Source organism: Salmo salar, chromosome ssa05 (genome assembly GCF_905237065.1).
Source record: "Salmo salar chromosome ssa05, Ssal_v3.1, whole genome shotgun sequence".
Classification (NCBI taxonomy): domain Eukaryota; kingdom Metazoa; phylum Chordata; class Actinopteri; order Salmoniformes; family Salmonidae; genus Salmo; species Salmo salar.
The window spans coordinates 72235478-72259147 of record NC_059446.1 but is presented as its reverse complement, the minus strand read 5'-3'; the positions used below and the strand labels follow the sequence as shown (position 1 = coordinate 72259147).

The following is a 23670-nucleotide window of genomic DNA, read 5'->3' as shown; positions in this document are numbered from 1 at the left end:
TGGTACAGAATAGTGATGTGGGAAACTGTAGGAATCAACAGAATTGGTGGTACAGAATAGTGATGAGGTAAACTGTAGGAATCAACACCACTGGTGGTACAGAATAGTGATGAGGTGTACTGTAGGAATCAACACCACTGGTGGTACAGAATTGTGATGTGGTAAACTGTAGGAATCAACACCACTGGTGGTACAGAATAGTGACGTGGTAAACTGTAGGAATCAACACCACTGGTGACACAGTACAGTGATATCATATAGGAATCAACACTACTGGTGGCACAGTATAGTGATGTGGTGTACTGTAGGTATCAACACCACTGGTTTTACAGAATTGTGATGTGGTATACTGTAGGTATCAACACCAATGGTGGTACAGAATAGTGATGAGGTATAGGAATCAACACCAATGGTGGTACAGAATAGTGATGTGGTATACTGTAGGTATCAATACTACTGGTGGTACAGAATAGTGATGTGGTGTGCTGTAGGAATCAACACCGCTGGTGGTACAGAATAGTGATGTGGTATACCGTAGGAATCAACACCACTGGTGGTACAGAATAGTGATGAGGTAAACTGTAGGAATCAACACCACTGGTGGTACAGAATAGTGATGTGGTATACTGTAGGAATCAACACCACTGGTGGTACAGAATAGTGATGTGGTATACTGTAGGTATCAATACTACTGGTGGTACAGAATAGTGATGTGGTGTGCTGTAGGAATCAACACCGCTGGTGGTACAGAATAGTGATGTGTTATACCGTAGGAATCAACACCACTGGTGGTACAGTATAGTGATGTGTTATACCGTAGGAATCAACACCACTGGTGGTACAGTACAGTGATATCATATAGGAATCAACACCACTGGTGCTACAGAATAGTGATGTGGTAAACCGTAGGAATCAACACCACTGGTGGTATAAAATAATGATTTGGTATACTGAAGGTATCAACACCACTGGTGGTACAGAATAGTGATGTGGTGTACTGTAGGAATCAACACCACTGGTGGTACAGTATAGTGATGTGGTAAACTGTAGGTATCAACACCACTGGTGGTACAGTATTGTGATGAGGTATAGGAATCAACACCACTGGTGGTACAGAATAATGATGTGGTATACTGTCGGTATCAACACCACTGGTGGTACAGAATAGTGATGTGGTGTACTGTAGGTATCAACACCACTGGTGGTACAGAATAGTGATGAGGTAAACTGTAGGAATCAACATCACTGGTGGTACAGAATAGTGATGTGGTATACCGTAGGAATCAACAACACTGGTGGTACAGAATAGTGATGAGGTAAACTGTAGGAATCAACACCACTGGTGGTACAGAATAGTGATGAGGTAAACTGTAGGAATCAACACCACTGGTGGTACAGAATAGTGATGTGGTAAACTGTAGGAATCAACACCACTGGTGGTACAGAATAGTGATGTGGTGTACCGTAGGAATCAACACCACTGGTGGTACAGTAGAGTGATGTGATATACTGTAGGTATCAACACCACTGTTGGTACAGAATAGTGATGTGGTGTACTGTAGGTATCAACACCACTGGTGGTACAGAATAGTGATGTGGTAAACTGTAGGTATCAACACCACTGGTGGTACAGTATTGTGATGAGGTATAGGAATCAACACCACTGGTGGTACAGAATAATGATGTGGTATACTGTCGGTATCAACACCACTGGTGGTACAGAATAGTGATGTGGTGTACTGTAGGTATCAACACCACTGGTGGTACAGAATAGTGATGAGGTAAACTGTAGGAATCAACACCACTGGTGGTACAGAATAGTGATGTGGTATACCGTAGGAATCAACAACACTGGTGGTACAGAATAGTGATGAGGTAAACTGTAGGAATCAACACCACTGGTGGTACAAAATAGTGATGAGGTAAACTGTAGGAATCAACACCACTGGTGGTACAGAATAGTGATGTGGTAAACTGTAGGAATCAACACCACTGGTGGTACAGAATAGTGATGTGGTGTACCGTAGGAATCAACACCACTGGTGGTACAGAATAGTGATGTGGTATACCGTAGGAATCAACACCACTGGTGGTACAGAATAGTGATGTGGTAAATTGTAGGAATCAACACCACTGGTGGTACAGTATAGTGATGTGGTATACCGTGGGAATCAACACCACTGGTGGTACAGAATAGTGATGTGGTAAGCTGTAGGAATCAACACCACTGGTGGTACAGAATAGTGATGAGGTATAGGAATCAACACTACTATTGGTACAGAATTGTGATGTGGTAAACTGTAGGTATCAACACCACTGGTGACACAGTACAGTGACATCATATAGAAAACAACACCACTGGTGGTACAGAATAGTGATGTGATATACTGTAGGTATCAACACCACTGTTGGTACAAAATAGTGATGTGGTATACTGTAGGAATCAACACCACTGGTGGTACAGTATAGTGATGTGGTGTACCGTAGGAATCAACACCAATGGTGGTACAGAATAGTGATGTGGTATACCGTAGGAATCAACACCACTGGTGGTACAGTATAGTGATGTGGTGTACCGTAGGAATCAACACCAATGGTGGTACAGAATAGTGATGTGGTATACCGTAGGAATCAACACCACTGGTGGTACAGTAGAGTGATGTGGTGTACTGTAGGAATCAACACCACTGGTGGTACAGAATAGTGATGTGGTATACCGTAGGAATCAACACCACTGGTGGTACAGTAGAGTGATGTGGTGTACCGTAGGAATCAACACCAATGGTGGTACAGTATAGTGATGTGATATACTGTAGGTATCAACACCACTGTTGGTACAGAATAGTGATGTGGTGTACTGTTGGTATCAACACCACTGGTGGTACAGAATAGTGATGTGTTATACCGTAGGAATCAACACCACTGGTGGTACAGAATAGTGATGAGGTAAACTGTAGGAATCAACACCACTGGTGGTACAGAATAGTGATGTGGGAAACTGTAGGATTCAATACCACTGGTGGTACAGAATAGTGATATGGTAAACTGTAGGAATCAACACCATTGGTGGTGCAGAATAGTGATGTGGTAAACTGTAGGAATCAACACCACTGGAGGTACAGAATAGTGATGTGGTAAATTGTAGGAATCAACACCACTGGTGGTACAGAATAGTGATGAGGTGTACTGTAGGAATCAACACCACTGGTGGTACAGAATAGTGATGTGGTAAACTGTAGGAATCAACACCACTGGTGGTACAGAATTGTGATGTGGTAAACAATAGGAATCAACACCACTGGTGGTACAGAATAGTGATGAGGTGTACTGTAGGAATCAACACCACTGGTGGTACAGAATAGTGATGAGGTATAGGAATCAACACTACTATTGGTACAGAATTGTGATGTGGTAAACTGTAGGTATCAACACCGCTGGTGACACAGTACAGTGACATCATATAGGAAACAACACCACTGGTGGTACAGAATAGTGATGTGATATACCGTAGGTATCAACACCACTGTTGGTACAAAATAGTGATGTGGTGTACCGTAGGAATCAACACCACTGGTGGTACAGAATAGTGATGAGGTGTACTGTAGGAATCAACACCACTGGTGGTACAGAATAGTGATGTGGTAAACTGTAGGAATCAACACCACTGGTGGTACAGAATTGTGATGTGGTAAACAATAGGAATCAACACCACTGGTGGTACAGAATAGTGATGAGGTGTACTGTAGGAATCAACACCACTGGTGGTACAGAATAGTGATGTGGTAAACTGTAGGAATCAACACCACTGGTGGTACAGAATAGTGATGAGGTATAGGAATCAACACTACTATTGGTACAGAATAGTGATGGGGTAAACTGTAGGAATCAACACCACTGGTGGTACAGAATAGTGATGAGGTATAGGAATCAACACTACTATTGGTACAGAATTGTGATGTGGTAAACTGTAGGTATCAACACCGCTGGTGACACAGTACAGTGACATCATATAGGAAACAACACCACTGGTGGTACAGAATAGTGATGTGATATACCGTAGGTATCAACACCACTGTTGGTACAAAATAGTGATGTGGTGTACCGTAGGAATCAACACCACTGGTGGTACAGAATAGTGATGTGGTATACTGTAGGAATCAACACCACTGGTGGTACAGTAGAGTGATGTGGTGTACCGTAGGAATCAACACCACTGGTGGTACAGAATAGTGATGTGGTATACCGTAGGAATCAACACCACTTGTGGTACAGTAGAGTGATGTGGTGTACCGTAGGAATCAACACCAATGGTTGTACAGTATAGTGATGTGATATACTGTAGGTATCAACACCACTGTTGGTACAGAATAGTGATGTGGTGTACTGTAGGTATCAACACCACTGGTGGCACAGAATAGTGATGTGGTGTACCGTAGGAATCAACACCACTGGTGGTACAGAATTGTGATTTGGTATACTGTAGGAATCAACACCACTAGTGATACAGAATAGTCAAGCAGTTGGCAGGCTATTTATCATGTGCTTTCTAAGAACTGGCATTGCATACAGACCTGCATGAGCCTTGCTCCAGTGTGTCAAATCTCTAGTCTTAGTCCAGTGTGTAGATACCCTATTCTTTCTCCAGTTTGTAGATACTCTAGTTATATACCAGTGTGTAGATACTCTGGTCTTAGTCCAGTGTGTAGATACTCTAGTCTTAGTCCAGTGTGTAGATACCCTAGTCTTTCTCCAGTTTGTAGATACTCTAGTTATATACCAGTGTGTAGATACTCTGGTCTTAGTCCAGTGTGTAGATACTATGGTCTTAGTCCAGTGTGTAGATACTCTGGTCTTAGTCCAGTGTGTAGATACTCTGGTCTTAGTCCAGTGTGTAGATACTCTGGTCTTAGTCCAGTGTGTAGATACTATGGTCTTAGTCCAGTGTGTAGATACTCTGGTCTTAGTCCAGTGTGTAGATACTCTGTCTTACTCCAGTATGCAGATACTCTGTCTTATTCCAGTTTGTAGATACTCTGTCTTACTCCAGTGTATACATACTCTGGTCTTAGTCCAGTGTGTAGATACTCTGGTCTTAGTCCAGTGTATAGATATTCTGGTCTTAGTCCAGTATGTAGATACTCCGTCTTACTCCAGTGTGTAGATACTCCGTCTTACTCCAGTATTTAGATACTCTGTCTTACTCCAGTATGTAGATACTCTGTCTTACTCCAGTATGTAGATACTCTGTCTTACTCCATTATGTAGATACTCTGTCTTACTCCAGTGTGTAGATACTCTGGTCTTAGTCCAGTGTGTAGATATTCTGGTCTTAGTCCAGTGTGTAGATACTCTGGTCTTACTCCAGTGTGTAGATACTCCGTCTTACTCCAGTATGTAGATACTCTGTCTTACTCCAGTATGTAGATACTCTGTCTTATTCCAGTATGTAGATACTCTGGTCTTAGTCCAGTATGTAGATACTCTGTCTTATTCCAGTGTGTAGATACCCTAGTTTTATACCAGTGTGTAGATACTCTGGTCTTAGTCTAGTGTGTAGATACTCTGGTCTTAGTCCAGTGTGTAGATACTCTGTCTTATTCCAGTGTGTAGATACTCTAGTTTTATACCAGTGTGTAGATACTCTGGTCTTAGTCCAGTGTTTATTATACTCTGGTCTTACTCCAGTATGTAGATACTCTGTCTTATTCCAGTTTGTAGATACTCTGTCTTAGTCCAGTGTGTAGATACTCTGGTCTTAGTCCTGTGTGTAGATACCCTAGTCTTTCTCCAGTTTGTAGATACTCTAGTTTTATACGAGTGTGTAGATACTCTGGTCTTAGTCCAGTGTGTAGATACTCTGTCTTACTCCAGTGTGTAGATACTCTGGTCTTAGTCCAGTGTGTATTATACTCTGTCTTACTCCAGTTTGTAGATACTCTGTCTTACTCCAGTGTGTAGATACTCCGTCTTACTCCAGTGTGTAGATATTCTGGTCTTAGTCCAGTGTGTAGATACTCTGTCTTACTCCAGTGTGTAGATACTCCGTCTTACTCCAGTATGTAGATACTCTGTCTTACTCCAGTATGTAGATACTCTGTCTTATTCCAGTTTGGAGATACTCTGGTCTTACTCCAGTATGTAGATACTCTGTCTTATTCCAGTTTGTAGATACTCTGGTCTTACTCCAGTTTGTAGATACTCTGTCTTACTCCAGTTTGTAGATACTCTGTCTTACTCCAGTATGTAGATACTCTGTCTTATTCCAGTTTGTAGATACTCTGGTCTTACTCCAGTTTGTAGATACTCTGTCTTACTCCAGTATGTAGATACTCTGTCTTATTCCAGTATGTAGATACTCTGTCTTACTCCAGTGTGTAGATACTCTGGTCTTAGTCCAGTGTGTAGATACTCTGTCTTACTCCAGTTTGTAGATACTCTGTGTTACTCCAGTATGTAGATACTCTGTCTTACTCCTGTATGTAGATACTCTGTCTTACTCCAGTATGTAGATACTCTGGTCTTAGTCCAGTGTGTAGATACTCTGTCTTACTCCAGTGTGAAGATATTGTATTCCTCTGCCTCCTGTTGATCTGTGGTTGGCAGGGAGGACTGCAGCTGAGGAGGCTGATCAATACTGGACACTAAACCCATTCTCACCCAGGACAAACACTGCTGCCACACCCAGGCAGGCAGACCTACACACCACACTGCTCTCCCCAGCTCTTTACACCGCAGTATCAGCAGCACACACTCACTTCTTCACTAAATCAAGTGTTAAACAACAGCTTAGAAGAACCCTAGCCTATATTCTGTCACCATGGTGGTCAAAATCGTAGGACAGAAACATTGCCATGGTTACAACATGCTTGACTTTTAAGAATTATTCTGTTTTAAGAATCAAACCACTAGGGACTACTTACAGAAAGTGTACCACTCCGGTATTTATTTCTAACCTTTTTATGGCTATGCTGTAGAACACATCAATATTCACCACCATGCCTACATTCACTCTTTTTCCCGTGTCTGCATGACGTTTCACAATAACAAGTAATAACACCCTCCATTACTTCACTGGTTGTCATCTTGTGTCTCATGTCTAAACAGGTGCCCTGGCCTGTACAGTTGAAGTCGGACGTTTACATACATTTTAGCCAAATACATTTAAACTCAGTTTTTCACAATTCCTGACATTTAATCCTTGTAAAAAAATCCCTGTCTTAGGTCATTTAGGATCACCACTTTATTTTAAGAATGTGAAATGTCAGAATAATAGTAGAGAGAATGATTTATTTCAGCTTTTATTTCTTTCATAACATTCCCAGTGGGTCAGAAGTTTACATACACTCAATTAGTATTTGGTAGCATTGCCTTTAAATTGTTTAACTTGGGTCAAATGTTTCGGGTAGCCGTCCACAAGCTCCCCACAATAAGTTGGGTGAATTTTGGCCCATTCCTCCTGACAGAGTCGGTGTAACTGAGTCAGGTTTGTAGGCCTCCTTGCTTGAACACGCTTTTTCAGTTCTGCCCACAAATGTTCTATAGGATTGAGGTCAGGGCTTTGTTATGGCCACTCCAATACCTTGACTTTGTTGTCCTTAAGCCATTTTGCCACAACTTTGGAAGTATGCTTGGGGTCATTGTCCATTTGGAATACCCATTTGCGACCAAGCTTTAACTTCCCGACTGATGTCTTGAGATGTTGCTTCAATAAATCCACATAATTTTCCTACCTCATGATGCCATCTATTTTGTGAAGTGCACCAGTCCCTCCTACAGCAAAGCACCCCCACATCATGATGCTGCCATCCCCGTGCTTCACGGTTGGGATGGTGTTCTTCGGCTTGCAAGCCTCCCCCTTTTTCCTCCAAACATAACGATGGTCATTATGGCCAAACAGTTCTATTTTTGTTTCATCAGACCAGAGGATATTTCTCCAAAAAGTACGATCTTTGTCCCCATGTGCAGTTGCAAACCGTAGTCTGTCTTTTTTTATGGCGGGTTTGGAGCGGTGGCTTCTTCCTTGCTGAGCGGCCTTTCAGGTTTATGTTGATATGGACTCGTTATACTGTGGATATAGATACTTTTGTACCGGTTTCCTCCAGCATCTTCACAGGGTCCTTTGCTGTTGTTCTGGGATTGATTTGCACTTTTCGCACCAAAGTACGTTCATCTCTAGGAGACAGAACGCGTCTCCTTCCTGAGCGGTATGACGGCTGCGTGGTCCCATGGTGTTTATACTTGCGTACTATTGTTTGTATAGATGAACGTGGTACCTTCAGGCGTTTGGAAATTGCTCCCAAGGATGAACCAGACTTGTGGAGGTCTACAATTTTGTTCTGAGGTCTTGGCTGATTTCTTTTGATTTTCCCATGATGTCAAGCAAAGAGGCACTGAGTTTGAAGGTAGGCCTTGAAATACATCCACAGATACACCTTCAATTGAGTCAAATGATGTCAATTAGCCTATCAGATGCAACTAAAGCCATGACATCATTTTCTGGAATTTTCCAAGCTGTTTAAAGGCACAGTCAACTTAGTGTATGTAAACTTCTGACCCACTGGAATTGTGATACAGTGAATTATAAGTGAAATAATCTGTCTGTAAACAATTGTTGGAAAAATTACTTGTGTCATGCACAAAGTAGATGTCCTAACTGACTTGCCAAAACTATAGTTTGTTCACAAGAAATTTGTGGAGTGGTTGAAAAACGAGTTTTAATGACTCCAACCTAAGTGTATGTTAACTTCCAACTTCAACTGTATATCCATGGAGATCCTATTCAATTACTAGTTAATATTCTAACTCCTAATTCTATGTGTATAGCGCTAGTTTAACACAGTTATCATGGCTTCACTATTCACCTCACACCCGCTGCCAGCTAGTTTCCATTCTAGACATCAAGTCATTCTACAATGTCTTTCATCCTTTGGATTCTTCATGTGTTGTTATCTATAGTTCGCAGTTATTTTTAAAGGGGGGGGGGCACATCACTCACCACCATGTCACACTGCTGACCTCAATACCACGGCTGGGGTCAATTCCATTTCAGTTCAGGCAGTTGAAATAATGATAATAATGGGCAGCTTTAAATTTGTTAACTGGATTTCAAGTAATTTCCTGCTGAATTTAAATGGAATTGATCCCATTCTTGTTCACCTCTAACCTACCTGTGTCCTTCAGCCATTTAAAACTACTAGGTACTGTACCTCAGTGCTGAGAAAGACTACTACAGTAATAATATCACTTCAAGTAAGTAGCCTCCAGTGTGTCTAGAGGTTTTTGCTTAAAGGGAAAATCCACTCAAAAACGACATTTTGGTATTCTTTTCAGTAGTCCACTGTTGATACAGTCCAAGTTTTCAAGTGATTGGACTTTCAAGAAGCAAAGTGTCACCGGCCACATCATCATGCTGTACTGAGTGTTCATGAACCATTATGTATTGAACATTCATTAGTGATTGTACAAAGTGGATGACAAATATTTCACAATGCACTTTACATAAGTACTTTAGGCCTATATTTAAATCCAAAGTAAATCCGATGTACACATTTTGCACACAGAACAGACCAATGCAGTCACCATCTATAGACTACTGGGACGTCCTCTGTTTTTTTGTAACATATCACAATCCACTTGTTGTTTATGTTGTTGACGCTACTGTACATATTAATAATTTCATATGCTCATTCTGTACATAATTATATGATTTCTGAGGTGTGTTTACCTTTAATCGTATGCATTATTATTTACTACCTCACCTCACCCCCCCATCCCCACCCCACTCTGACTCCTCAGCAGTCCTGACGTTGATTTACCTAAAGTGTCACATATTGGTATTGTCCAGGACAATCCCAACCTGAATAGCCCTCCATGCAATCCCATACACTCTTTCCCTCACGTATTCCCCTCCCTCTACCCCTCTCCATCTCAACCCCTCCCTCCATCTCCCCTCCTCTTTGCCTGCAATACAATTCAGCATGTCTTCTCTCTCTCTGCCTGCCTCTCTCCCTCCAGCCCACCTCATCCCTCTTTCTCTCTCTCTGGCTGCCTCTCTCCCTCCAGCCCACCTCATCCCTCTTTCTCTCTCTCTGGCTGCCTCTCTCCCTCCAGCCCACCTCATCCCTCTTTCTCTCTCTCTGGCTGCCTCTCTCCCTCCAGCCCACCTCATCCCTCTTTCTCTCTCTCTGCCTGCCTCTCTCCCTCCAGCCCACCTCATCCCTCTTTCTCTCTCTCTGCCTGCCTCTCTCCCTCCAGCCCACCTCATCCCTCTTTCTCTCTCTCTGCCTGCCTCTCTCCCTCCAGCCCACCTCATCTCTCTTTCTCTCTTTCTCTCTCTCTCTATTTATACACATAATATCTCTCCATCTCCTACACTACACAGTAGAATATTCCCCTATTTTTCCCTCTCCTTCTCTTGCTTCATCTATCTTTCCCTCTCCTTCATCTATCTCTCCCTCTCCTTCTCTTCCTTTATGTATCTCTCCCTCTCCTTCTCTTCCTTTATCTATCTCTCCCTCTCCTTCTCTTCCTTCATCTATCTCTCCCGCTCCTTCTCTTCCTTTACCTATCTCTCCCTCTCCTTCTCTTCCTTTATCTATCTCTCCCGCTCCTTCTCTTCCTTTATCTATCTCTCCCTCTCCTTCTCTTCCTTTATCTATCTCTCCCTCTCTGTGAACAGCAACTATCATAGCATTTTCAATCTGCCTCCCCCGTCTCCTCCTCTCCATCCTTCTCTCTCTTTCCCTCCCACACACACATACACTCTGCCAGGCATCCTCCTGAATCAAGGCAGGAGAAGAGGGTGGGATGGAGGGAGGGAGGGAGAATGCACACACTCAGCAGCACATTTTAACACATATTGTCTCTGACATCTTGGCCAAACGTGAATTGTCAAGCCCCATCTAAACAGTGACGTGGTTACCATCCACCCCCTTCTTCATCCCGCGGTCCTCACAGCCTATTCACACACACACACACACACACACACACACACACACACACACACACACACACACACACACACACACACACACACACACACACACACACACACACACACACACACACACACACACACTGTACGGAACAGCAGCAAGCAGGACCCCTGTGCCCCCAGCCCCCAGCCACAGCCCCAGCCCCCAGCCACAGCCCCAGCCACAGCCCCAGCCCCCAGCCCCCAGCCCCCAGCCATAAGGGAAGAATAGCAGGTCTTACTGAGTCTCCGTGAGCCGATGCATCCCATGGTGTATTCACAAAGGCCCTGGATACAAGCAAGGAAGCGTTACCCTGACACCATACATTCTCTCTCTCACGCTTCTCTCTCTTGCTCGCTTCGCTCTCACTCGCTCTCCTGCACACTGTCTCTCTCTCCCTCTCTGGCTGTCTCTCTCTTCTGCGCTTGCTCGCTCAGTCTCTCTCTCTCTCTCTTTACCAGTGCAGTGAGTTTGACTGAGGGAGACAGCTTTTAGTTAAATATGGAAGAGTGATATCATTATTATTACTACTACTACTACTATTGCTATAACTATAACTTGTATTATTACTATTATTATCATCAACATGTGTTGACATTGTTAACATTATTATTATTACCATAATTGTAATATATCTGTATTATATCTGTAGTGAAATCTAAGAGATATGGTGATTGGGAAATCAGGCTAATAGGAAAGGGAAGCATCATATTATTGACAGGCAGTACTCTTGTCCATTAGCCTGTGAATGGCAGTGTGTTGAATGCTGTGGCTTGTAGCCATACCATTAGAGGTTCAACAGCAGTGGACTGAGTGGTGGGCTTTACCATTGTTATCATTGTTGTGGATATAACTGCACTGCTGTAATATTGGAGCTCTAAAATGGGGTTCTCTCTGTCTCCCTCTCCTGTGCGCAAGCTGCCTAACAATGCACTGCAGCGGTTTCCCAGCCCCTCTACCCATCCTTCTCTCCCCCTCTCTCTGTCACGCTCACACTGAGCTCTCAAATAAAACACACACACACACACACACACACACACACACACACACACACACACACACACACACACACACACACACACACACACACACACACACACACACACACACACACAGGCCCAATATTGAAGAATCATGACAAAACACAGGAGGGTATTCCTTCAGCATCAAAGATCTCCAAAGCCTTTGCTCTGTGTCATCCCTCTCGCCATCGATCCTATTCTCTGTCATCTCTCTCTCTCATCTCCCTCCTTCTCTCTCTTGATTTAGCTCTCTCTGTATTCTCTCCATTTATTCTCTCTCCCTCCCCCTCCCTGTTTTTCCCTCCCTCTCCTCCTCTTACCACCCCCCTCTCTCTCACTCTTCCCCTCCCCTCCATCCCCCTCTTTCCTGGTGAGAAAAACAATGAGAGGAGTGGCCTCATTATCTGCACCCGTCTATCTCTCTCATCTCATCTGACCTGCATACACCTCCCACCAATTCTAAAGCCCCTATCAATTCAATTTCAATTTAAGGGCTTTATTGGCATGGGAAAGATATGTTAACATTGCCAAAGCAAGTGAAGTAGATAATAAACAAAAGTGAAATAAACAATACAAATTAACAGTAATCATTAAACTCACAGAAGTTACAAAATAATAAAGACATTTCAAATGTCATTATGTATATATACAGTGTTGTAACGATGTGCAAATAGTTACAGTATAAAAGGGAAAATAAATAAACATAAATATGACATAAATATAGTTGTATTTACAATGGTGTTTGTTCTTCACTGGTTGCCCTTTTCTTGTGGCTACAGATCACAAATCTTGCTGCTGTGATGGCACACTGTGGTATTTCACCCAGTAGATATAGGAGTTTATCAAAATCGGGTTTGTTTTCAAATTCTTTTTGGATCTGTGTAATCAGAGAGAAATATGTGTCTCTAATATGGTCGTACATTTAACAGGAGGTTAGGAAGTGCAGCTCAGTTTCTACCTCTTTTGTGGGCAGTGTGCACGTAGCCTGTCTTCTCTTGAGAGCCAGGTCTGTCTATGGCAGCCTTTCTCAATAGCAAGGCTATGCTCACTGAGTCTGTACATAGTCAAAGCTTTCTTAAGTTTGGGTCAGGTATTCTACCACTGTGTACTCTCTGTTTAGGGCCAAATAGCATTCTAGTTTGCTCTGTTTTTTTGTTAATTCTTTCCAATGTGTCAAGTAATTATATTTGGTTGGGTCAAATTGTGTTGCTGTCTTGGGGCTCTGTGGGGTCTGTTTGCTTAGGGGACTCTTCTCCAGGATATTTTATCAAAATGCTGCATGCAGAGTCTCAATTTGTTGTTTGTCACATTTTGTGAATTCTTGGTTAGTGAGCGGACCCCAGACCTCACAACCAAAAAGGGCAATGGGTTCTATAACTGATTCAAATATTTTTAGCCAGATCCTAATTGGTATGTCGAATTTTATGTTCCTTTTGATGGCATAGAAGGCCCTTCTTGCCTTGTCTCTCAGATCGTTCACAGCTTTGTGGAAGTTACCTGTGGCACTGATGTTTAGGACGAGGTATGTATCGTTTTTTGTGTGCTCTAGGGCAACAGTGTCTAGATGGAATTTGTATTTGTGGTCCTGGCAAATGGACCTTTTTTGGAACACCATTATTATTGTCTTACTGAGATTTACTGGGCTCCCGAGTGGCACAGCGGTCTAAGCCACTGCATCTCAGTGCTAGAGGTATCACTACAGACCTGGTTCAATTCCAGGCTGTATCACTACTGGCCGTGATTGGGAGTCCCGCACAATTGGCCCAGCGTCGTCCAGGTTAGGGTTTGGCCGGGGTAGGCCGTCATTGTAAATAACAACTTGTTCTTAGCTGACTTGTTAAACATTGTTTTCACTGAGGAATTGTATGAGTCTGCTGTTAATGATAATGGAGAGGATTTCCCCAAGGTTGCTGTTGACACATATCCCATGGTAGTTATTGAGGTCAAATTTGTCTCCACTTTTGTGGATTGGGGTGATCAGACCTTGGTTCCAAATATTGGGGAAGATGCCAGAGCTAAGGATGATGTTAAAGAGTTTAAGTATTGCCAATTGGAATTTGTTGTCTGCATATTTTATCATTTCATTGAGGATACCATCAACACCACAGTCCTTTTTGGGTTGGAGGGTTTGTATTTGGTGCTGTAGTTCATTCAATGTAATTGGAGAATCCAGTGGGTTCTGGTAGTCTTTAATAGTTGATTCTAAGATTTGTATTTGATCATGTGTATGTTTTTGCTGTTTGTTCTTTGTTAAAGAGCCAAAAAGATTGCAGAAGTGGTTAATCCGTACATCTCCGTTTTAGATAGATAACTCTTCATGTTGTTGTTTGTTTAGTGTGTTCCAATTTTCACAGAAGCTGTTAGAGTCTATCGATTCTTCAATTACATTGAGCTGATTTCTGACGTGATGTTCCTTCTTTATCTGTAGTGTATTTCTGTATTGTTTTAGTGATTCACCAACGTGAAGGCGTAGACTCAGGTTTTTTGGGTCTCTATGTTTTTGGTTGGATAGGTTTCTCAATTTCTTTCTTAGGTTTTTGCGTTCTTCATCAAACCATTTGTCATTGTTAATTTTCTTCAGTTTTATGTTTGACATTTTTAGATTTGATAGGGAAGCTGAGAGGTCAAATATACTGTTTAGGTTTTCTACTGCCAAGTTTATACCTTCACTATTACAGTGGAACATTTTGTCCAGGAAGTTGTCTAAAATGAATTTAATTTGTTGTTGCCTAATTGTTTTTGGTAGGTTTCCACACTACATTCCTTCCATCTATAACATTCCTTAATATTATTCAGTTCCTTTGGCTTTGATGCCTCATGCTTGAGTATTGCTCTGTTCAAGTAGACTGTGATTTTTCTGTGATCTGATAGGGGTGTCAGTAGGCTGACTGTGAACGCTCTGAGAGACTCTGGGTTGAGGTCAGTAATAAAGTAGTCTACAGTACTACTGACAAGAGATGAGCTATAGGTGTACCTACTCTCTCTCGTTATTTCTATCTACCCAGGCTAACCTCCTGGCCCTCTCTATCTCTCCATCCCTCCCTCTCTCTCCATCTCTCTCGTTATTTCTATCTACCCAGGCTAACCTCCTGGCCCTCTCTATCTCTCCATCCCTCCCTCTCTCTCCATCTCTCTCGTTATTTCTATCTACCCAGGCTAACCTCCTGGCCCTCTCTATCTCTCCATCCCTCCCTCTCTCTCCATCTCTCTCGTTATTTCTATCTACCCAGGCTAACCTCCTGGCCCTCTCTAGAGGGATTATATATTTATGATGGGCTGTTTCTGTTTCTATAAGAGTTTGTCTGCCAAATGACGCAGGGCTGGCACAAGCAGCAGGCATGGTCAATCATGTTTCCTTGAGTTCACACAAACTAAGGAAGGCAGACAGAGGAGGGAGAGAGAGGGGGAGGGACAGATGGAGACAGAGAGCATGAGAGAGGCAGATGGGGGGAGGTAGTGAAAAAGAGCGGGGGATGCTTTGAGTCATGGAAGGCTGAGCAGAGGTGACAACGAGACGCTCAAATTAGTATTTCAGGAGGGACAGAGAGAGGGAAGGAAAGAGGGAGGGAAGGAGAGAGAAAGAGAGATGGAGGAAGAGAGGATGGGGAATTGGAAGGGGGAAGGGAGAGATTTTAGAGGAGTGGAGAGAGATGGAGGGGTTGGGGAAGGATAGTTAAATCTGTATACAATAACTGGCCAGACATTTCAGTTCAGTTATAATCTGTCCAATCCTGGTATTGTTGCTATATATAAACCATTGGCTCCCCCTCTCAGCACGTTATGTGTGTGTGTGTGTGTGTGTGTGTGTGTGTGTGTGTGTGTGTGTGTGTGTGTGTGTGTGTGTGTATATCTGTGAGTGTGCATATACACTGAGTGTACAAAACATTAGGAACACCTTCCTAATATTGGGTTGCACCCACTTTTGCCCTCAGAACAGCCTCAATTTGTTGGGGCGTGGACTATACAAGGTGTTGAAAGCGTTCCACAGGGATGCTGGCCCATGTTGACTCCAATGTTTCCCACAGTTGTGTCAAGTTGGCTGGATGTCCTTTGGGTGATGGACCATTCTTGATACACATGGGAAACTGTTGAGTGTGAAAAACCCACTAGCGTTGCAGTTCTTGACACACTCAAACTGGTGCGCCTGGCATCTACTACCATACCCATTGAAAGGTACATAAATATTTTGTCTTGCCCATTCACCCTCTGAATGGCACACATACACAATCCATGACTCAATTGTCTCAAGTCTTAAAAACTCTTCTTTATCCTGTCTTCTCCCCTTCATCTACACTGATTGAAGTGGATTTAACAGGTGACATCAATAAGGGATCATAGTTAAATACGGAAGACTCGCCTGGTCAGTCCATGTCATGGAAAGACATTATGACTAATGTTTTGTACACTCAGTGTATAATGAAAGGAGACATTTATTTAGTGCAGTTAAACGTGTGTTAAGTGTGTGTGTTTGTGTACAGTGAGCACAAAACCAATTTACAGTAGAGGGTAATGTGAGCTGCTAGATGGAGGAAGGTTGGGGTTAGATGTGATGTCACAAGGTGACCACTAGGGGGTGAATAAGATAGGAGTCAGATGTGATGTCACAAGGTGACCACTAGGGGGTGAATAAGGTAGTGGTTAGATGTGATGTCACAAGGTGACCACTAGGGGGTGAATAAGGTAGGAGTCAGATGTGATGTCACAAGGTGACCACTAGGGGGTGAATAAGATAGGAGTCAGATGTGATGTCACAAGGTGACCACTAGGGGGTGAATAAGGTAGGAGTCAGATGTGATGTCACAAGGTGACCACTAGGGGGTGAATAAGGTAGGAGTTAGATGTGATGTCACAAGGTGACCACTAGGGGGTGAATAAGGTAGGAGTCAGATGTGATGTCACAAGGTGACCACTAGGGGGTGAATAAGGTAGTGGTTAGATGTGATGTCACAAGGTGACCACTAGGGGGTGAATAAGGTAGTGGTTAGATGTGATGTCTCTCTCGCTCTCAATTCACTTCAATTCAAGGGGCTTTATTGGCATGGGACACATATGTTTACATTGCCAAAGCAAGATAAATAAATAATAAACAAAAGTGAAATAAACACACAAAAAAATGTACAGCAAACATTACACTCACAGAGGTTCCAAAAGAATAATAGACATTTCAAATGTTATATTATTGGCTAAGTACAGTGTTGTAATAATGTGCAAGTAGTTGAAGTATGAAAGGGAAAATAAACAGATAAATATAGGTTGTATTTACAATGTTGTTTGTGCTAATCTGGGTGCTGTTTTCTCAAGGCAACGGGCCACACATCTTGCTGCTGTGATGGCACACTGTGGTATTTCACCTAACAGATATGGGAGTTTATTAATGTTTGATTTGTTTTCTAATTCTTTGTGGGTCTGTGTAATCTGTGGTAAATATGTGTCTCTAATGTAGTCATACATTTGGCAGGAGGTTATGAAGTGCAGCTCAGTTTCCACTTCATTTTGTGGGCAGTGTGCACATAGCCTGTCTTCTCGAGAGCCAGGTCTGCCTATGGCAGCCTTTCTCAATAGCAAGGCTATGCTCACTGAGTCTGCACATAGTCAAAGCTTTCCTTAAGTTTGCGTCAGTCACAGTGGTCAGGTATTCTGCCACTGTGTACTCTCTGTTTAGGGCCAAATACCATTCCAATTTTCTCTGATTCTTTTTTATTTCTTTTTACTTTCTCATAATTTGGTTGGGTCTAATTGTGTTGCTATCCTGGAGCTCTGTGGGTCTGTTTGTGTTTGTGAACAGAGCCACAGAACCAGCTGGCTGAGGGGACTCTTCTCTATGTTCATCTCTCTGTAGGTGAGGGCTTTGTGATGTAATGTGTGGGCGTCGCTTTCTTTTAGTTGTTTGTAGAATTGAACATCTCTTTTCTGCACTTTGATAACTAGTGGGTATAGTCCTCATTCTGCTCTGCATGCATTATTTTGGGTTTTCCGTTGCACACAAAGTTATTTTTTCAGAATTCTGCATGCAGAGTCTCAATTGGGTTTTTCCCATTTTCAATTCTTGGTTGGTGTGTGGACCCCAGAACTCACAACCATAGAGTGCAATGGGTTCTATTACTGATTCAAGTATTGGGATGCTTTATGTTCCTTTTGATGGCATAGAAGGCCTTCTGGCCTTGTCTCTTCGATCGTTCACAGCCTTGTGGAAGTTACCTGTGGTGTTAATGTTTAGGTCGAGGTAGGTGTAATTATTTGTGTCCTCTAGGGCAAGTGTCTAGACAGAATTTGTATTTGTTGTCCTGGCTACTGGACCTTTTTTGGAACACCATTATTTTTGTCTTACTGAGATTCAGGGCCCAAGTCTGACAGATTCTGTGCAGAAGATCTAGGTGCTGCGGTTGGCCCTCCTTGGTTGGGGACAGAAGCACCAGATCATCTGCAAACAGTAGAAGCCAATTAGACATTTGCTCAGGACTTTGTTGTCACTGAGGAAACGTTGGAGTCCAGTGGGTTCTGGTAGTCTTTAATAGCTGATTCTAAGTTTAGTAAATGATCATGTATATGTTTGTTCTTTGTTATACAACTGAAAAGGTTGGAGAAGTGGTTTATCCATACAGCTCCATTATGGATAGATAGCTCTTTGTGTTGTTTGTTTAGTGTGTTCCAATTTCCCAGAAGTGATTTTTCAATGAGTTGTTTTCTGATCTGCTGTTCCTTCTTTTTTCTTTGTGTATTTCTCAATTGTTTTAGTGTTTCACCATAGTGTCTCTCTCTCTCTCTCTCTGTCTGTGTCTGTCCATCACTCTGTCTCTCTTTGTTTGTAAGATAGTGTTTCTGATTCTTCCTCTCTGTCAGCCTCTTTCCTTTTCCCTCCAGGGCACACCTCTGAGACCTTCATCCTCTCTTTCTCCTCTCTTAATCTCCTCCTATCTCTCCATCAGTCTGTCTCTCCTTGTCGATGAGTGCGTGTGACTCTTTTCCTCCTCCTTTATCCCTCCATCTTGTTCTCTCTGAATGTAGGATATATCCTGTGTTAACCCTGCAGGTGGCGGAACATGCACACAAACATTGCTGTGACAGTGCTGTGATCTACAGTATGACATGGCTGCTGTCATTGTGAGGCAAGGTCAGCCACAGAGGGAACAAAGACTTGACACTAATCTCACCTGTGATGCCTGTGCCCACACAAAAATGGCCAACACACACACACACACACACACACACACAGATGAGATATTCCACCTGCATGGTTAACACAGCAAGGGTTAAAACACAGTGAGTAACTTTGCAACTGGCTCTGCAACATCCAACACAGATGACTTCCACATACCTGCTAGTCTTATTGAGCCTGTGTGGAGCGACAGCTGTAACAGCCTTTCAATGTGCTTCATGTTTAGAGCAGCGTGCAACATGCTTCTAATCACTGATTGTCATGTTCCTGTTAATCTGACTGTCATGTTCCTGTCAATCTGACTGTTATATATGCTGTTTGTGATGTTGCTGATGTTGAATGATAATGGATTGCATTTGAGTGCTCCGTATTTGTTTCATCCAAACCAAATCACTCAGCGATCTCGCTGTCTCTCCCCATCAACTGATGGAAGTGGATGTCCTTGACTGCTTTCATGTTTTAAGACAATGTGTTCATTCATTGTAGATATGACTTGTTCAATCAAAGATTAACAGTACAATGGGAATACAAGGCTTCAAAATCTGTCTTCTCTTCTGACTGCATAGTAAATGATCTCCCTCTCTCTTTGACTAACTTTACTTTCTCTCCATCACCATCCCTTACTCTCTCTCTCCTTCTCTCTATCACCATCCCTTACTCTCTCCCTCCTCTATCACCATCCCTTACTCTCTCCCTCCTCTCTATCACCATCCCTTACTCTCTCTCTCCCTCCTTCTCTCTATCACCATCCCTTACTCTCTCTCTCTCTCTATCACCATCCCTTACTCTCTCTCTCTCTCTCTCCCTATCACCATCCCTTACTCTCTCTCTCCCTCCTTCTCTCTATCACCATCCCTTACTCTCTCTCTCCTTCTCTCTATCACCATCCCTTACTCTCTCTCTCTCTCTATCACCATCCCTTACTCTCTCTCTCCTCTCTCCCTATCACCATCCCTTACTCTCTCTCTCCCTCCTTCTCTCTATCACCATCCCTTACTCTCTCTCTCTCTCTATCACCATCCCTTACTCTCTCTCTCTCTCTCCCTATCACCATCCCTTACTCTCTCTCTCCCTCCTTCTCTCTATCACCATCCCTTACTCTCTCTCTCTCTCTATCACCATCCCTTACTCTCTCTCTCTCTCTCTCCCTATCACCATCCCTTACTCTCTCTCTCCCTCCTTCTCTCTATCACCATCCCTTACTCTCTCTCTCTCTATCACCATCCCTTACTCTCTCCCTCCTCTCTATCACCATCCCTTACTCTCTCTCTCCCTCCTTCTCTCCATCACCATCCCTTACTCTCTCTCTCTCTCTCTCTCTATCACCATCCCTTACTCTCTCTCTCCCTCCTTCTCTCTATCACCATCCCTTACTCTCTCTCTCCTCTCTTCTCTATCACCATCCCTTACTCTCTCTCTCCTTCTCTCTATCACCATCCCTTACTCTCTCCCTCCTTCTCTCTATCACCATCCCTTACTCTCTCTCTCCTTCTCTCTATCACCATCCCTTACTCTCTCTCTCCTCCTCTCTATCACCATCCCTTACTCTCTCTCTCCTTCTCTCTATCACCATCCCTTACTCTCTCTCTCCTTCTCTCTATCACCATCCCTTACTCTCTCTCTCCTTCTCTCTATCACCATCCCTTACTCTCTCTCTCCTTCTCTCTATCACCATCCCTTACTCTCTCTCTCTCCTTTTCTCTATCACCATCCCTTACTCTCTCTCTCCTTCTCTCTATCACCATCCCTTACTCTCTCTCTCTCTCTATCACCATCCCTTACTCTCTCTCTCCTTCTCTCTATCACCATCCCTTACTCTCTCTCTCTCCTTCTCTCTATCACCATCCCTTACTCTCTCTCTCCTTCTCTCTATCACCATCCCTTACTCTCTCTCTCCTTCTCTCTATCACCATCCCTTACTCTCTCTCTCCTTCTCTCTATCACCATCCCTTACTCTCTCTCTCCTTCTCTCTATCACCATCCCTTACTCTCTCTCTCTCCTTCTCTCTATCACCATCCATTACTCTCTCTCTCTCCTTCTCTCTATCACCATCCCTTACTCTCTCTCTCTCCATCTAATCTCCCTGTTCTCGCTCGGTGTATGTGTGTGTGTGTGGTGGGGAGAGGAGGAGGGAGGTCTGTTGTTAGGCTCTGATGTAGCTAGAGGAGGCTGGTGAGAGGAACTATAGGAGGACGGGCTCGTTGTAATGGCTGGAAAGGAATAAATGGAACCCAGTCAAACGTGTGGTTTCCATATGTTTGATGTGTTTGATACCGTTCCATCGATTCCATTACAGCCAATACAATGAGCCCGTCACTCTAAAGCTCCTCCCACCAGCCTCCTCTGGATTTAACCTCACACCACCATTTGGAGAGGGAAAAGAAGGATGAAAACAGCCCGTGGGAGGGAGAAAGGAAGATGGGAGGAGAAGGAGAACTTGTAGTAGGGGCAGAGGGGAAGGTGAGAGAGAGAGAGGAAGGAGGAAAACGAGAGAAAGAGGGGAAGTTGTATTATTGGGGAAAGAGGCCGTTTATGTCTGATAAGCTGTTCTGTTTTGCCTGGCCATCCTAATGGAAATATGATTGTTTGAGTCTGGATGCAATGTAATCTATGCAATGTTTCTAGAATTTCTATCATGTACTGGTATGTGTAATATTTGGGGTTGGTTTTCACCTTGTAAATGTCCACTGTTTGAGTGTGATTCATGTAATTGTCAATGTGGGCATGCAGTATGTGTGATGTGTGTAAAGGTCTTCGAGGAGAGATATTAAACAGGCTGGCCCACACCAGACAGCTGTAATAGACAGCACACATGGCAGTGGGCGGAAAGCACACATAACTCATGTCACGTGAGTAAGTCTCAAGGTCTGTGTGTGTGTGTGTGTGTGTGTGTGTGTGTGTGTGTGTGTGTGTGTGTGTGTGTGTGTGTGTATGTGTGTGTGTGTGTATGTGCACTGTGTGTGTGTGTGTTAGGAGATCCCAGTTCTCTTCTATAATTCAGTATTATTCTCTCTCTCTCCCTCTACTCTTACCCTCATTCTCTCTCTCTCTCCCTCTCTACTCTTACTCTCATTCTCTTTCTCCCTTCCTCTCTACTCTTACCCTCATTCTCTCTCTCTCTCCCTCTCTACTCTTACTCTCATTCTCTTTCTCCCTTCCTCTCTACTCTTACCCTCATTCTCTCTCCCTCCCTCTCTACTCTTACTCTCATTCTCTCTCCCTCCCTCTCTACTCTTACCCTCATTCTCTCTCTCTCTCCCTCTCTACTCTTACTCTCATTCTCTCTCCCTCCCTCCCTCTCTACTCTTACCCTACACTCCCTCCCTCCCTCTACTCTTACCCTACACTCCCTCCCTCCCTCCCTCTCTACTCTTACCCTCATTCTCTCTCTCCCTCCCTCTCTACTCTTACTCTCATTCTCTCTCTCTCTCTCCCTCTCTACTCTTACTCTCATTCTCTCTCCCTCCCTCTCTACTCTTACCCTACACTCCCTCCCTCCCTCTCTACTCTTACCCTACACTCCCTCCCTCCCACCCTCTCTACTCTTACCCTACATTCCCTCCCTCCCTCTCTACTCTTACCCTACACTCCCTCTCTACTCTTACCCTACACTCCCTCCCTCCCTCTCTACTCTTACCCTACATTCCCTCCCTCCCTCTCTACTCTTACCCTACACTCCCTCTCTACTCTTTCCCTACACTCCCTCCCTCCCTCTCTACTCTTACCCTACATTCCCTCCCTCCCTCTCTACTCTTACCCTACATTTTCTCTCTACTCCCCTCGGTATCTAGACCACCACACTGTTTATCATTCATCTTCAGCCCTCCCCTGTATTAGTCTATACTCCTCCGCCTCAGCCTCCCCATCTATCTCTCATCTCTGTGTGGTATAAGTACCTGGCTTTACATCCAAACACATCCCTCTCTTCATGTCCTCCTATCTCCATCCTTCTCTCTAACTGTGAGCTCTCAGACAGTCAGTGTAGTGTCATCTTCCCCTGGGCTCGCTCGCTCGCTCGGTCGGTCGGTCGGTCGGCCAGCCAGCCAGCCAGCCAGCCAGCCAGTCTGTGTGTCTGTCTTGTCTTGTCAGTCAGTCAGTCAGTCAGTCAGTCAGTCAGTGTGCCAGTCTGTATGTCTGTCTTGTCTTGTCAGTCAGTCTGTAATTGTGTCTGTCTGTCAGTCTGGTGCAGATGAAGGTGTGCAACAGTGACACCTGCTGTGGAGAAAAGGGAACTACAGTCTGAGTTAGCCATATCAGTGACAGTGCTGTCCACAGGGGGCAGGTTGGCAATAGGGGGGTTTTTCCTCTGAGCAGTGGGGACTGGGAGAATGTGTATTGTCAAAATGTGCAGGTGTTTATCCTGTCTCTAATGTGCTGGGAAACTATTATACACTACCGTTCATAAGTTTGGGGTCACTTAGAAATGTCCTTGTTTTGAAAGAAAAGCACTTTTTTTGTCCATTAAAATAACATCAAATTGATCAGAAATACAGTGTAGACATTGTTAATATTGTAAAT

The 23670-nt window shown here is 43.6% G+C and overlaps 1 protein-coding gene across 5 annotated transcripts in view; it reads right to left on the bottom strand.

The window, feature by feature from the left end:
- The window catches only part of LOC106576679 (uncharacterized), a 47050-nt gene extending 35667 nt beyond the window's left edge, over positions 1-11383 (bottom strand). For all 5 annotated transcript variants that reach the window (XM_045718764.1, XM_045718765.1, XM_045718766.1 and 2 more), the window contains exon 1: positions 11215-11383. In XM_045718764.1, coding sequence (XP_045574720.1) covers positions 11215-11242 — 28 coding nt within the window. In that variant the 5' untranslated portion in view covers positions 11243-11383. The remainder of the gene's footprint in view (positions 1-11214) is intronic.
- Between the last annotated feature and the right edge of the window lie 12287 nt (positions 11384-23670).